Source organism: Salvelinus fontinalis, chromosome 30 (genome assembly GCF_029448725.1).
Source record: "Salvelinus fontinalis isolate EN_2023a chromosome 30, ASM2944872v1, whole genome shotgun sequence".
In the NCBI taxonomy this organism is placed as follows: domain Eukaryota; kingdom Metazoa; phylum Chordata; class Actinopteri; order Salmoniformes; family Salmonidae; genus Salvelinus; species Salvelinus fontinalis.
In genome coordinates, this window is record NC_074694.1 from 15102120 (window position 1) to 15118172 (window position 16053).

A 16053-nucleotide genomic window follows, 5' to 3' on the forward strand; every position below is an offset into this window, starting at 1 on the left:
CTACCTCTCCTGCTGTCTCTAGAGAGTTGAAAACAGCAGGTCTGGGACAGGTAGCACGTCCAGTAAACAGGTCAGGGTTTTAACTTGTCATATAGCTTAGGCTATATTCAAATCCATCTCTCTGGCTTGATTATTACGGGTAGGGCCTAATTGTCAACCCAATGTAATAACTCAAATAGACGTCATGGTTATCTGGTGATTCATTCGACTAGTGATAAAGTTCAGATTGCAAATGGAGAAACATTTTTATCATGAGGATGAAGATTCTCAGACAACCGTGATGTCTAATGTGTCTAATGGATGTGTAATTTGTGATTTTAGGACCACATCATTTAATCGGCTCATTTGTATACTAAAGGCTTTTTGGGATGCTCTGATGTAGAGGGGGTCTTTTACAGTGTCTTTTACAGTGACATTGACATCTGCTCACGTTCACTAATTGATATTTGTATAATTGGACATACCTCTTTAATAAAATCACTTTGACACCGCCCCTTATATAATGTGACCGTGGCGCAATAGAGCTTTCGGGTCTGCAGGTGAATGAATGCACGTGAGCCAACGTGATGGACGCACTTGACGTGTCGAAGAAAGTGCTGCAGTTAAAACTTCAGCTCAAAGAAACGACAGAATCAAAGAAGGTATTTTAGACGCACTAATAACAAGTGTAATTGCTTGTTGTTTTAAGCTGGTTATTTATTGTTCAATTACTCTACCTGGACAGTAATAAATAGATTAACGTCAATGGTTCAAATTTGATAGCCTTCTCGACTGAGTCACAATTATTGTACGGTAGGATAGTGATGGAAGCACTGAGGTTTACAAAATAAATCACGTGGTCTATATTTGAACATATTCAATGTCAGCAGGGCTGCTCCCCCAAATCAATTCATTAAATGCGGGTTTTGTTTGACACGAATGTTTGGAAGAGTTTATGAACAACTTTAACAACATGGGAATCTTGTGACTAAGTATATGCTGGTGATGATGCGTTGTCTGAGCATGTGTGCAACAACTTCATATTGGGGTAGGCGTGTGGAGGATTATGGCAGAAAGGGCTGCAACTAATGTCAAAGTTACGTCAAAAATTGCCTGTTCGAGTCGCGTCAGATTTTGGGGGGATTTTAGTTAACCCTTTTCCTTACCTTAACACAATTCACATAACCTGCTACGAAAAGTTACATTTGACATAAAATGCATCCCGTCTAGTCAACCAGTGTGGAGTGGGGGAGGTTGTTGGGGGGAATGAGAAGTGCTCTGGCGCTATAATTAACAACCCAGCCAGTTGCCCAACTTGTGGCTGCTGTCTGTCAACTCGGCACTGATTTGAGAAACACTTACTGGAATAGTTATGTTTGAGAGGATTATGAATACGGATGAAATGTTTGTCACGTGAAGACCTTGTTTCAGGTGTGTCTTGTGTTTCTGGGTTGGATGTGAGGCCTCTGTTGCACATGCAGTAGGCTACATACTGTAGTCAGCCATATTTTTTTACAACTTATGTGGATGCAGGCAAGCTGGGAGGGGATTGTCCCATACTTCAGCAATTTTGACTTTCTAGGAGTACTTGACTCAAACTGAAATCGGATCTGGTGCTGTTACTGTTTCTATGTAGGTGCAGGAGCACCACAATACATAAGAGGAACAGGACCTCAAGCAGTAGAACATTTTAGGTGCCGGTACTCTACTCCGGTGCGCTCTTGTCCAAATCAAGCACTGCTTTTTAGTGAACTAAAATTAGGATTACCATATTGGGCATGTCTGTCCATTTGTCCTGTTGATGTTTCAGCTTTCGATAACTTTTTTAAACAATTTTTTTTCATACAAACTCAGCATGATCCCAGTGGTAGTTGTTCATGAAAAGCATGATCCACCCCTGTGGTAGTTGTTCATGATAAACATGATCCACCCCTGTGGTAGTTGTTCATGATAAACATGATCCACCCCTGTGGTAGTTGTTCATGATAAACATGATCCACCCCTGTGGTAGTTGTTCATGATAAACATGATCCACCCCTGTGGTAGTTGTTCATGATAAACATGATCCACCCCTGTGGTAGTTGTTCATGATAAACATGATCCACCCCTGTGGTAGTTGTTCATGATAAACATGTTAGCCGTTCTAAACGTGCATGGACAGTTTTGTACAAATGTTTGGAAATGGGCACTGTTTGCATCCTAATGTAAACTGAAAATGTATACCATATACAGTCTATGGTTTATGCATAGCCATCTGTTTATTTTACAGGTCCTGAAAATCTTAAAGAAACTAAGGGAGTTGGATATAACCCTAGACATTCTTGCAGTAAGACACTCCTATACTTAAAATTGTGTGTATTGCATGAAGCGTTGTGGTTTGCATGTGCCCATTTGTACTCAATTGAGTATTTTTATCTTGATTATGATTAGGAGACCGGAATCGGCAAAGCTGTAAACTCTTTGCGCAAGCATGGGGATGCAGGAGAAGCCGTCAGGCTATTGGTCAGTCACTGGAAGAAATTGGTTCCAAAAGAAACCTTGAGGTATTGTACTTAACACACTTGCTTTGGAATAATTTGAATGATTGTCCAGTGTTCATTACTAGAGTGTTTGAATTTCTTCCTCATACAGCCATACAGAGAAGGATGATGCTTCGCAGAGCAAGCTTTTGGTAACTGATGCAGAGTTTCAAATCTGTTCAAAAGAGACGTGCTCAAAAATAGAGGACCAAAGTCAAAATGCTTCAGATGAGCGTTTAAAAACCGATGAGGACAACCAAGATGGGCCTACTTCAAGAGGGGTGCATTTAAAAACCGATGAGGACAACCAAGATGGGTCTACTTCAAGAGGGGTGCATTTAAAAACCGATGAGGACAACCAAGGAACTTCAGAAAAAGAGCATTTGAAAACTGACAAAAATGAAGAAAATTTGAAAAATGAAGACAAAAACCGAGGTACTGCAGAGATATCTCATTTACAGGAAGTAGATGAAGACTCAAGTGAATTGAAAAATGATCATTTTAAAAGTGAGAAGGAAAACAAGTGTACTTGGAAGAAGGACAAGGATGAGTGGAAAAAACAGAAGGGGACACGAGAGTGTTTAATGGTTACTGGGGAAAAAAGTAATTGGAGTAGAAATTCTGAAGATGAAAATGTTGTGTTTGGAAGCACAGCATCTAAGAGCAGCCACAAGAAAGCCAAGTCGATTTCCAGGGAAGAATCTAAAAACAATTCGGATAACGGAGGGAAATGTGGGATAAGAAGAGACTCCAATAGAAAAACACTGCCGTGTCCAAAACCATCCAGCGAAGAGTCTTCAAAATCTAAACCTGATAGAAAATGGACAGTTATTGACCAAGACAACAAAAAAGCAAGTGACTCCCTAGGTTGTAATGGAGAGAGGCGGAAACGAAGTGAAAGAAAGCAAGTCTGCCATGAAGACAAAAAGACTAAACATGAGGGAAAATCGAAGACCAAAGAGAAAATGGCGATTATTGAGGACAAGCCGAATGGCAATGACGTCGAGGTTCCCTCCATGTCTTTTGAGTCTTTCTTGAGCTATGACATCAACACGCCTAAGAGGAAGAAAAAATCTGACAGTAAAAAACCACCTAAGAAATTTAAGACTGTTGAAAAAGAAGTAAAGGTTGTGAAGACACCCAGCACGAAATCCAGTAAGCAGTTACCTGCGGCGACTGCAGATTTGTCACTGCCTAAAAAGGTACATTTGGCATGGAGTTGTAATGCATTACAAATATTTCATAAATGTTTTGTGGTGACATTCTGATTCAACAATGTCACATTGATCAAGGACATCCTTTTTAAGGCTATGAAGGGGTCTGTGATGGACTTGCTTAATATTCCATTGCCAACATTTCTACCCGAATATGATGAGCTCTCCAACTTCAACTACTATGACAGGAAAAGTGAGTGTCAACTGTGGTTTGTTGTGATTGAGCAAGCTTTACAAACTTAATCTAACTCCACTGAATGCATAGTTGCATGTCATGACTTGAATCCTATTTAATCTTGCTATGTAAAATGCTGGGCTCCCTTGTTAGACTTTGGTCTCAATGGGACTCCCTGTTGAATTAATGATCAAATAAAGTATTTTCGGGGTGTTGCGTGTAATTTGTTTCAGTGGAAGACAAATCTAAAGTCTTGGTCTCTGAGGGCCCGGTCTTCACTGGTCAAAGACTCAACCGGAAGATGCAGGTCTATTCTGGTGTAAAGTCCGCCTTTCTCCCAACTATGATGTCCTTGTACCAGCAATGTATCCGGGCACTGCAGAACAACATTGACTGTGAGTATGGCCCAGGCAGGGAACCTCAACACTCTTACACAGGCTGTCCTTTGGATGGAGAGAATGTTAACGCTCTGATCTTTTCTTAGTGCTCTATGAGATCGGCGGCGTCCCATTTGAAATCCTTGAGCCAGTACTAGAGCGCTGTACACCTGATCAGCTGTTTCGTATTGAAGAGTGCAACCCGGTAAGAATCCCATTAAGTTGATTTTGAGGAGGCCTGATTTAAGTGTTGTGCCTGCAAGGGTTAATGCTGGACAGGCCTCCCATCACTTAACTTGAGCTCTGAGTGCCAACCTGCAAGTACTTCCTGTATATCTGATAGTAGTGCTGCATAGGTATTATGGCTTTACCATGGCAACTTGGTATAAAAATAATATTCTTACACCAATTTGACACTTCATAGCTGTGAATACTGATGGCTTAGATTTGTAAGGTTTGGTAAGAAATATGGGTACAGTGAGCAGATTTGTCATTTTGACTGATCAGACAATAGATGGGTTGGTTGTTTAGCGAGAGACAAGAGGCGCACGCAACTATGGGGCAAAACAGACTTGGTTGGCTTAGATTATTTACAACATGTAAGCTATATTTCAATGTTTAAATACATTTGCACAATGAGTGTTTGTCTCAAATACATTTATCGTTGTTGGTTGGCTAGCTTGCAATTTTTTTGCCAAATTAGCATAGACATGACATTAGTCAACACCTCAAGACATGGTATCAAGAACAAGCTGGTATGAGCCACCTATGATTCCCCACATGGCAGGTTCTTATTGTTGCTAGCTATCTGGCCATCCAGAATCGCAGGACTTCTGCCCCATTGAATCGTGCACATTGTTTTCGTGACGTTGTCCGCTAAACCGTCTATGATCTCTGACAGATGTATGTTGGAGTGACTGATCACTTATGGGAGAAGCACTGTCAGCGGGACTTCAGGAATGCCCATCTAGAGGAGTACGAGTCCTGGAGAGAGATGCATATGAGGCTATCTGAGGAAAGGGAGAGGAAGCTCCAAAGACTGACTAAAACCATAGTCTCTGCCCATTCAGGAAAACCTAAAGGTTTGCTATTCCATCACGTTTTTGTATTGCTTCACATCATTCACAGAAACCTTGACGTTCAAGTTCTTGGACAGGTCAAAAAGTAACCCTAGATGTCTTACCAATCAGCCTTTGGACAGTGCTCATGCTCTGTTGACGGTAAGTTATGCTACCTTTTGAACTGAGATCCTTCGCTTTACAAACTCTGGTCTTGGGTTGAAAGGGACTGAGCAATAGTTGGCCCAGTTGTTTTGAAGTGATCTGAGCAAGACTATTCCTAAATGCTGACCAGGCAGTGGGTTAATGTCGACCTGGCCATCTGTCCCCCGACCAACAGAGGCTATGAATAGATCTGAAGGGAGACTGGCTACGGGGTTAAATCTAAACCTTGTCAATCTGTCATGGCCTCTGCTGGCCTTGTAGGGCTGGAGATTTATGTAGAATGAGGTTCCTAAAGCCTTTCCCATCACTGACTGCGGTTCTGTAAAATCCATATCTCCCCATTTCTAATAATAAACTAAATGCTATAGTGCAGTTATCCCTTAATGTGTAAATGGTAGTATTTTAATTATTGGGTCGAACAGCTTTGTTAAGTCTCTCCAATCATATCTTCTAGACTCCACACAGTTGGCATATTTACTTAGTGTAGGTCTTTTCACTAATAGTAGTTGTGGAATAAGAATTTGTCTTCTAAAATGTAATTTCTTCCCTCTTTCTCCCACTCCCAGGCCGGCAGGTGAAAATGGCGTTTATTAACTCTGTTGCCAAGCCGCCTAGAAATGTGAGAATTCAGCAAGAGATCCATGGAACTGCTAGACATCCACGAATCCAGCAGGAGAACAATGGAACTACTGGTGTCGTACTGCCGCCTCAACCACTGGACAGGCCCAGGTCTGTCCTCACCATCCTGTCATTCTCATATTGACCATGGTGGCAAAGATGCCTACTTAGAAATATATATGCCAGAAAATACATTATTCTTGCTCCAAGTATGAAAATCATACATCTTATGGAGTTGCTATCCTTTGAATAATTGATCATTTTAACTGAAATTATTTTTTGTACATTTCTTGATAAACAATTTTTTTCCAAATATAATTTCATAAGATGGGTAACAACTCAATACTGAGCCTGATGTATGCACTAGAGGATCATAACACATGGTTGACATTCTACTGCTCAATGGTTTACTCATGTCATTGTACTTTCGTTGGTAGCTCAATCACCTGACCATGGACAGTGTTTTTTTTGTTTTTTGTTCCCGTGGTCTACGCTCTACTCCCCCAAATGAAAAATAACCAGCAACAGTTGCTAAGCAGAGACATAACCTGGCTGTTAAGATCGTGATAGTGCTAGATTAAATACCTTTCTCTCGAGTAGGGTGCCGTATAGACTGGTTTCATTCTGGTTAGTCATACATCCTGCTTGTCCTCAGATTTCCACTGCAACAAATCATTGTAACAGACATTGTTCACTAGATTTGACTTAATAAATTTGGCAGTATCAATACAACAAATGGCTTTAGACATTTCTGGTGGTGCTTTTGAACTGATGCCATTTAAACCGGTTAAAAAACGGGTTTGTTCAAACTCCAAAACATGTTGATGTTAATCCTTTTCTGTCTGAGAATGGTTTACATGATCTCTAACAGTGTTATTGAATCATTTTTGGGTGTGTATGCGAGTGGGATGTAACCGCAATGTCGACGCCACGCTCTTAACACTGCACTTACCCCTCCTTCTCAGTGTCAAGGCCCAGGAAAACAGAGCCAGACCATGCTATGTTGAACCTCCTAGGCCTAGCACCACTGTCTCTGGGACAAGCCAAGTACAAGACTCCCGCAAAAAAACACGTAAGTAGAATAATTTGGCACCTAATGGGTTAACGATACTTTACTACTGATTCATGAACAGTGTAATTGTTTTGACATTATTTGTAACTTTTTACTCCAGGGACTGATTCCTTTTGTGAGGCTTTTGGCTAATGGTAATTAGAGGTCGACCGATTATGATTTTTCAACGCCGATACCGATTATTGGAGGACCAAATAAAGCCGATACGATTAATCGGCCGATTTATTTTTTATTTGTAATAATGACAATTACAACAATACTGAATGAACACTTATTTTAACTTAATATAATACATCAATAAAATCAATTTGGCCTCAAATAAATAATTAAACATGTTCAATTTGGTTTAAATAATGCAAAAACAAAATTTGAGAAGAAAGTTAGTTAATATGTGATATGTAAGAAAGCTAATGTTTAAGTTCCTTGCTCAGAACATGAGAACATATGAAAGCTGGTGGTTCCTTTTAACATGAGTCTTCAATATTCCCATGTAAGAAGTTTTAGGTTGTAGTTATTATAGGAATTATTGGACTATTTCTCTCTATACGATTTGTATTTCATATACCTTTGACTATTTGATCTTATATGCACTTTAGTATTGCCAGTGTAACAGTATAGTTTCCATCCCTCTCCTCGCCGCTACCTGGGCTCGAACCAGGAACACATCGACAACAGCCACCCTCAAAGCAGCGTTACCCATGCAGAGCAAGGGCAACAACTACTCCAAGTCTCAGAGCGAGTGACGTTTGAAAAGCTATTAGCGCGCACCCCGCTTACTAGCTAGCCATTTCACATCGGTTACACCAGGCTAATCTCGGGAGTTGATGGGCTTGAAGTCATAAACAGCGCAATGCTTGAAGCATTGCGAAGAGCTGCTGGCAAAACGCACGAAAGTGCTGTTTGAATGAATGCTTACGAGCCTGCTGGTGCCTACCATCGCTCAGTCAGAATGCTCTATCAAATCATAGACTTAATTATAACATAACACACAGAAATACGAGCCTTAGGTCACTAATATTGTCGAATTCGGAAACTATCATCTCAAACAAAACATTTATTCTTTCAGTGAAATACGGAACCGTTCCGTCTTTTATCAAACAGGTGGCATCCATAAGTCTAAATATTCCTGTTACATTGCACAACCTTCAATGTTATGTCATAATTAAGTAAAATTCTGGCAAATTAGTTCACAATGAGCCAGGCGACCCAAACAGTTGCGTATACTCTGACTCTGCGTGCAATGATCGCAAGAAGTGACACAATTTCACCTTGTTAATATTGCCAGCTAACCTGGATTTCTTTTAGCTAAATATGCAGGTTTAAAAATATATACTTCTGTGTATTGATTTTAAGAAAGGCATTGATGTTTATGGTTAGGTACACGTTGGAGCAACGACAGTCCTTTTTCGCGAATGCGCACTGCATCGATTATATGCAACGCAGGACACGTTAGATAAACTAGTAATATCATCAACCATGTGTAGTTATAACTAGTTATTATGATTGATTGATTTTTTTATAAGATAATTTTAATGCTAGCTAGCAACTTACCTTGGCTTCTTACTGCATTCGCGTAACAGGCGGGCTCCTCGTGAGGCAGGTGGTTAGAGCGTTGGACTTGTTAAATAAAGGTGTAAAAAAAATAAAAATCGGCGTCCAAAACGTCCATTTCCGATTATGAAAACTTGAAATCGGCCATTCCGATTAATCGGCCGACCTCTAATGGTAATATACGTAGATCAAATTGTACTTCTCCCATTTTATGCATGCAGCTGTCGTAGGCTAGCAACTCCTAGTAGAAGTCAATGCTTGTGCCTTAATGCAGGATTACATTTTAACCAGCAGGTGTTAAAGGTAGGCATTCCCACAAAGTGGGGGATTTGTGAGAAGTGAGTTTGACTGTTGGATTACATCAATTCTCTGCTGAATTACTTTGTGTAGGAGTAGAAATGGTCTGTTCACAATGGCTATATAACATTTATTTGTTTTCCTTGAAATATACCAGCATCTTTCATTTGATTCAGAAATGCGTTTTGTCCTACAAAGGCTTGGTGTATTCATTATGGAAACTGTTTACTCTTTATGAACCAAACGGAAGCAAACAGAGCAAAACAAGAGTTTCTACTGGACAAATTCAGGTAGGTCCCTCCCTGTTCTGTTTGCTTCAGTTTACGCTGATTCTGTTGAAAAACATTTCTTAATGAATACACCCCAGGCCAATGGTATACAGAAGGTGTACTTGTGAAGATCAAATATAGAAATCAACATCAGTCTGGCTGTTCATAATCCTAGACCGGTCAAATTAGCCTGTGGAACCAGCTTGATCAGTGTTAACCATAGTTTTTACTGTGAAATACACAGGTGAGGCTTGTTACACCAGGCTATGGTCAAGTTGTGAACATTCTGCTTCTTTCTCTTGAGGGGTGGCACCTATGATGGCAAAGTCTCTGAAGGCCTTTAAAACGATGGGGCGTAGATGAAAGCCCTAAGAGGATGGATGGACTGCTGGAAACTGTGGATAAAGGTGCATTAATTCCACTTCATGCGTTATTTTCACTACTCTTCATTCCAGGCCAAATGTCCTTTTCTTGGCCTACTTTACTTTGAGACCAAATTGGAGTTGTACCTATACACTGAGTATACAAAACATTAAGGAAACCTGCTGTTTCCATGAGACTGACCAGTTGAATCCAAGTGAAAGCTATGATCCCTTATTTATGTCACTTGTGAAATTCACTTCAATCAGTGTAGATGAAGGGGAGGAGATGGCCTAAAGAAGGATTTTTAAGCCTTGAGACATGGCTTGTGTATGTGTGGCGTTCAGAGGGTGAATTGGCAAGAATGGTACGACATCCAGCGAACTTTACAACTGTGGGAAGCATTGGAGTCAACAGGCCATCATCCCTGTGGAATGCTTTTGACACTTTGTAGTGTCCATACCCCAATGAATTAAGGCTGTTCTGAGGGGTGTGAGGTGTGCAACTCAATATTAGGAAGGTGTGTTCTTAATGTTTTGTATACTCAGTGTAGCTATTGGGCCGGGCCGTCTTTGTATGAAGTTTTTTGCCAATGCTGCTTGTAAAACAATCGCTGCATTTGAATGATGGGTATGTTTCAATGTTATTTCTTTGTTCATATTGTCAAACACTGAATTGCACTATTAAATATGATGAAAACCATGCATTGTTTTTGGCCTTTCATCTATTTGTGGACATAGTTAACTGCCAAAATAAAGGAAACCCCAACAGTGCCTTAATAGGGTATTGGGCTACCACGAGCCAGAAACGCTTACATTCTGCTAGTGTCTGGAACTCTATTGGAAGGATCCCACACCATTCTGCTGTGAGAAATTCCATTAAGTGTTCTGTTGATGGTGGAAAACGCTGTCTCGGGCTCCAGCTTCAGATTCTCCCATAAGTGTTCAATTGGGTTGATCTGGTGACCGAGACGACGATGGCATATGGTTTACATGCTCATCAACCCATTCAGTGACCATTTGTTCCCTGTGGATGGGGGCATAGTCTTCTGATGGTGGCATAGCCATGGCAGCAAAAATACTTTAATTGCCTGCCCAGCAATTTTAAACATGACCCTAAGCATGGTAATTGCTTAATTCAGGAACCACACCCTTGTGGAACCACTTGCATTCAATATACATTGTATCCCTCATTTACTCAATTGTTTACATTATTTTGGCAGATACCTGTATGCCTGTTATTTTCAGGGGGCTAGTGTTGTCATTTAGTATGTTCTAGTGCCTCTTAGTGGATAAGAGAAGAAAATGCAAGTGTTATGCCCATATTATCAACAATATATATTTTTTTCACCATCGAGCAGTGGTTCTCAACATTTTTGGTTACTGGACACAGGTGTCAAACTCATTCCATGAAGGCCTTGTATCTGCTGGCTTTTGGTTTTTCCTTTAAATTAATACCTAGAAATTAAGAGCGGAGTTCCTTACTAATTAGTGACCTTTATTCATCAAGTACAAGGGAAGAATGTACCTGCAGACACTGGTCAAACGCATTCAACAGAGGGCCATGTGCTGTACACTCAACACATGTGGCTCTACCCAAAATATCCCATCAACTTATCACAATGCCCATGTTCTTATGAGTCTTCCCAAGTACCATCTGTGGGTATGCCAGGTACTAGTGGAGTTACCCCAGGGTGGAGACACGCTGATCTAGATGTTCATCAAGTGAAGACTGATTAATCCTGAATTAAAGGCAAGTGATGACTTGAGTTGAGGGTACACCCTCACTATTTTGAAAATTGGTTCTATATTTGTATTCATTGCTTTTTGGTGGATGGACCTACATCAATGGTGCATTCAGTACGACAACGGTGTTCAACGTTTTATTCCAACGGAACCGGTACTGTACTGAATGACCAGTGAAGAACTGCGTGGTTATGGTGGCCCAGAGGGCGATTGTTTATGAGTTTTGCGATATCTAATGGTCACACCCATATTGATAAGGCCAAACAGGAGAAAACAGGCCTACCTCAAAGGCTGAACTGTGTGCACTGTTCTTGGGGAAAGTGTTGTTCAGTAGGCTACAAACTAATGCAACGTAGCAAACGTTGAACGCACCCCAGGTTTACATGTACATTTCTGACAGCTGCCCGTAAAGACAGATTCATATTTGACTTACAAATGACACTGCTATTTCTTTTTGTATGTTACCTACTCTATAGTGCGGGTATATTTAAATTGAACCAACAACTAGGCAAGTCAGTTAAGAACAAATTCTTATTTACAATGACTACCAAACCCGGACAATGCTGGGCCAATTGTGTGCTGCCCTATGGGACTCCCAATCACAGCCTGGATTCGAACCAGGGACTGTAGTGGTGCCTTTTGCACTGAGATCCAGTGCCTTTGACCACTGCACCACTAGGGAGCATAACTCCCAGAATAAACTGTATTAAGAACAGAGTATAAAAGACACAACTAGGATATTTCAGGCTAAAATAACACTGCGCTGAGGTACAGTAGGCCAACTGAAGAAAGGCTACTGATTCAATCGCGATCCTCCCTCTTGCTTCTACTTTTCCAGAGGGTGTGAGTGAAATACAAAGGGAGGAGCAGTTAGGAATGGTGACGTCAGATTGAAACGAGGGAGTGAATGTTCCGGGTCAGAAACAGGGGTGTAATCATTAGTCCAAACAGTTGCAGAAACGTTTTGCAACTAGAACGATAGTTTCTATTGGACTAATTCAGGTAAGTCCCGCCCATGTCGTTCCGTTTGCTTCCGTTTAAGAAACATTTGGCAACAGAATCTGCCGAATGAGTACACCACTGGTCTGAGGGGAAAATAACTCTGGGACAACAAAAACAGTAGGCTACACGAAATGAGACCTATCTAAACAGAGATGTTTTCGGGAGCCGATTAGAAAAACTAACATTCCAGAGGCGACGTGAGTAAAGAATAAAAAACCAAGCCTACAAAAGTATTGAATGTGAGAGCGCTAGACACCGTTTTTATTCCATGGTGCCCAGTGGTATTTATTTACGCCTGGGGGAGGTGGTTAAGATGTTTGCTTTGGAAATTCGTTCTAACAACTGCAAGAAAGTGTTCGGCAAGCAATCTAGTAGCTAGGTGGCCGTATTCAGCTGCACCTTCCGTTTCTTTAACTGGACGTCTATTCGGGATATTTTTTAAGAACGGATTTTGCCATCACCCGGTGATGTTTCACTGTATACCTCTGTGGCGGTGCAACCGTCATGTTGAATTGATCGATAAGCGGCATTGCTCTCTGTTGTACGTCCCGGATGAGATCTACCGCTACAGCCGGAGTTTGGAGGAACTTTTGCTGGACGCTAACCAACTCCGCGACTTGCCCAAGGTAAGCAGAATGTGTTTGCTAGCTGGCTTAACTAAAACTGTATTATGCATAGTTCACTGATGAGATGTAATGTTACGTGGTGTCATGTCAGGAAAAAATAGTTGTAAATTAAATGTTATCAATGACGAGTTATTTATGCCATGGAAAATAATCTACAGTTTAAACAGGTTACGTGGAACAGGTGACTTGGGTACATAATTTCATTTCATGGGGACATAATCATTATACAATATTGCCATTCGTCTGGACCGGACAGAGATCTTAAAAAAAAAAAAGTTATTAATTTAAACTTTATTTAATTAGGCAAGTCAGTTAAGAACAACTTCTTATTTACAATGACGGCCTAATCCGGCCAAACCCGGACGACTCTGCGCCGCCCAATCACGACAGGTTGTGATACAGCCTGGAATCGAACCCGGGTCTGTAATGACGCCTCTAGCACTGAGACGCAATACCTTATTCCGCTGCGCCGCTCGTGACCCTCGAGTGGCAAGAAGGGATACAGCTTTTGTCAAATGAACATCAGAAGTATATATTTTTTGGTTTACGGTTGAGCTAACCATAACCTAATTATTCTAACCTACTGGGTGACATCCCAACCTGCTACGAAAAGTAAAATCTGACGTTAAAATGACAAGCTGGATCCCTTCTAGCCAAGACCCTGGACAGGACACCGCATGTCGTATTCATTTCCCATGTTGGGGACTGTTTTGAAATGATGCGCGCCCTATTATTTGACATTCTGCAAACTGCAACACTTATGCCGCTCCAACAAGTTACAATTTCTACTGTCATGTAATTTAATCTTTATTATGGGCATGACTAGTTGGCTACGAACGTCTTCATTGAATAGCCTAGCTACATTTCAACAATTTTTAAATCAGCATGATTCACTCATTTATCTGGCTGTGTAGAGACTATATGGAAATGGTATTTGAAAGATAGAGGGCTTGTTCCATTTTTATTTCATTTTTTCAAACATTTTTGGCCGCAACCCTTTTGATTTGATCGTAACCTCCCATACATATTTGCACATCGTAAAAGTGGTCAGACAGTGACTTTGGACCTGAAATTCAGGTCACAGTGCCAGAACATTCAGTAGATAGAGGTGCTCAAAGTTGACCCATTTTGCATACACCACCATACCATGAGTCATCCATGATTAAGGTTGAGTTTGATATCATTTAAATGCTTACAAACAGGGTTGTCAAACTTTAATAGTTTCTTGAAAACAATGTTTTCAGCAAACATACATTTTCATCCCAGTCATCATTCTTTAAGTTCGCATGTCATTTCTTTGTGCGAAAGTCGGAGGGGAAGAGGGTTACACCCTTGCATTGCATTCCATGCAGTAAGATGGACCACAACCATTGTTGGTGTTACTTCACACGCAACTAATACCATCTCGGCTAGCTAAATGAACTCATCTTGAGTCCAACAGAATAGATTATCCAGGTAACTGTTGTACTGTGCTCTGCTCATTGTGTGGTCTCATCAGATTTGCAACCAAGGTGATGTAACACTTGCCTTAACACTAGACAGGCCTATAGTATGAGTGTGTTCACCATTGGGTTGTTGTGACAACGGTACAGCATGAAGAATATAGCCTGTCTGTTTCAAGATGAGTTGAGGAAAAGGCTGGCGTAGGCTCTTTGATTTTTTCATCTGTATCTTGAGAAGTTCTTGATTGGATAAATTGGGATCATCCAGGCTGTATCACATCCGGCCGTGATTGGGAGTCCCATAGAGCGGCGCACAATTGGTCAAGCATCGTCCGGGTTTGGGCGGGTAGGCTGTCATTTATAAATAAGAATTTGTTCTTAACTGACTTGCTTAGTTAATTAAATAAAATTCTGATTTAACGGATCATATAGCTTTCTATATAGCCTACATAATACCGTGATACATTTCTTTTCTTCTTGAAAAGGAGTCATTGCATAGAAAATGCAGACTGGGCTTTTTATCAACTTGTGGAAACATGAAACGGGAGTGAGTTGGCCACGGTTCTGGTTTTTCCTCTTTTCCATCACTTTCTCATGCGTGTTGGCGAGGAACTCGTCTTCAGAGAAATTAACCGTTTGGTGCACTACAATTGCCAGAAGATTTGTGTTAGTTTATTAGTGGTTAAATAAATCTCAGATTTTTGGGGGGGATAGCAAATGGTCAGGTAGTGAATGATTGGACAAGATGTAGCCTAGATTTTGAGGATACATATCAGGTGTTACTTTCATTGAGGAATCAAGCAAGGGGTGTATAACTGCATATACTTGCAGGCTAGCCTAGCTAGCCTAACTTGTAGAACTAGCTGTGCCATTGTCAATAGAGCTAGTGATCTCTCCAAGTCCTGGTAGCCTAGGCTATAGGCAACAGATATACTATCATTTCCCAAAACTCGGCCCTGTCCTAGGCTATTTTACTTTTACATCTTCACTTAGCCTAAATAGTAGGAACCTCAGAAAAAAGTGAGCTGTTCACCTAACTCCAGCACTAGCCTACCACATCTAATTTTTGAGATGTTGATCATTCTGCAGTAGGCTGGTCTAGATATCAGTAGAAATTGATAGTTTGGGATTTTGATTATAAAGAGAGGCCTCATTACATTTTCAAAAATACTTATTTGAAGAGGTGAAAATTTGACAAATTAATAGGCTATAGCTTTATTTCCCCACGCCCTCTACATTTTTCCCACACATTTGGCATAGGGTGGCCTAGGCTATTCAAAAGTCCCAATCACCAATGTGGAATTTAGTCTGACCTCAGTAGACTAAAGGGCATAGGAGCCTAGTATAAGAAGAACCAGCCATCTAGTTTGTTGAGCGATAAGATGCCTTTTGTGCTAGGTTAGTCATGTCTGACAGCCAGCAGGTCTGTTCTTCCTCACATTGAGCCATGAAAACAAGGAAGTTGTTAACAAAGGTGCAGTCAGTATCAGGGTGTTATGGCGCAACATGAGTCTTCCTTTGTTCTGTCAAGCTCTAGGCCTAGCATCACCTTTGAAGTTCATTGCCATTGTCTTTATGTTAAGT

The 16053-nt window shown here is 40.8% G+C and overlaps 2 protein-coding genes across 3 annotated transcripts in view; both read left to right on the forward strand.

Moving 5' to 3' along the window:
* Positions 1 to 545: 545 nt before the first annotated feature.
* On the forward strand, positions 546 to 10350 carry eloal (elongin A, like). The gene is made up of 11 exons (XM_055889512.1): positions 546 to 641; positions 2249 to 2305; positions 2410 to 2522; positions 2611 to 3700; positions 3806 to 3905; positions 4121 to 4282; positions 4372 to 4469; positions 5166 to 5346; positions 6054 to 6216; positions 7071 to 7177; positions 9599 to 10350. The coding sequence occupies exons 1-11, from the start codon at positions 567 to 569 to the stop codon at positions 9655 to 9657; spliced, it is 2205 nt and encodes a 734-aa protein (XP_055745487.1). The 5' UTR covers positions 546 to 566; the 3' UTR covers positions 9658 to 10350.
* Positions 10351 to 12431: 2081 nt separating this feature from the next.
* The window catches only part of lrrc1 (leucine rich repeat containing 1), a 46623-nt gene continuing 43001 nt past the window's right edge, over positions 12432 to 16053 (forward strand). The window contains exon 1 of one of the 2 annotated variants that reach the window (XM_055889842.1): positions 12432 to 13027. In XM_055889842.1, the coding sequence (XP_055745817.1) occupies positions 12869 to 13027 (159 nt within the window). In that variant the 5' untranslated portion in view covers positions 12432 to 12868. The remainder of the gene's footprint in view (positions 13028 to 16053) is intronic. The other variant, XM_055889843.1, reaches the window with a different exon arrangement.

Excerpts from the sequence above, each read along its gene's own strand:
- eloal (XM_055889512.1), top strand. The coding sequence starts at position 567 with ATGGACGCACTTGACGTGTCGAAGAAAGTGCTGCAGTTAAAACTTCAG. Across the intron at positions 3,701-3,805 it reads ATTTGTCACTGCCTAAAAAG|GCTATGAAGGGGTCTGTGAT; the intron begins GTACATTTGGCA and ends ATCCTTTTTAAG. Across the intron at positions 7,178-9,598 it reads AGACTCCCGCAAAAAAACAC|GGGTGGCACCTATGATGGCA; the intron begins GTAAGTAGAATA and ends CTTTCTCTTGAG.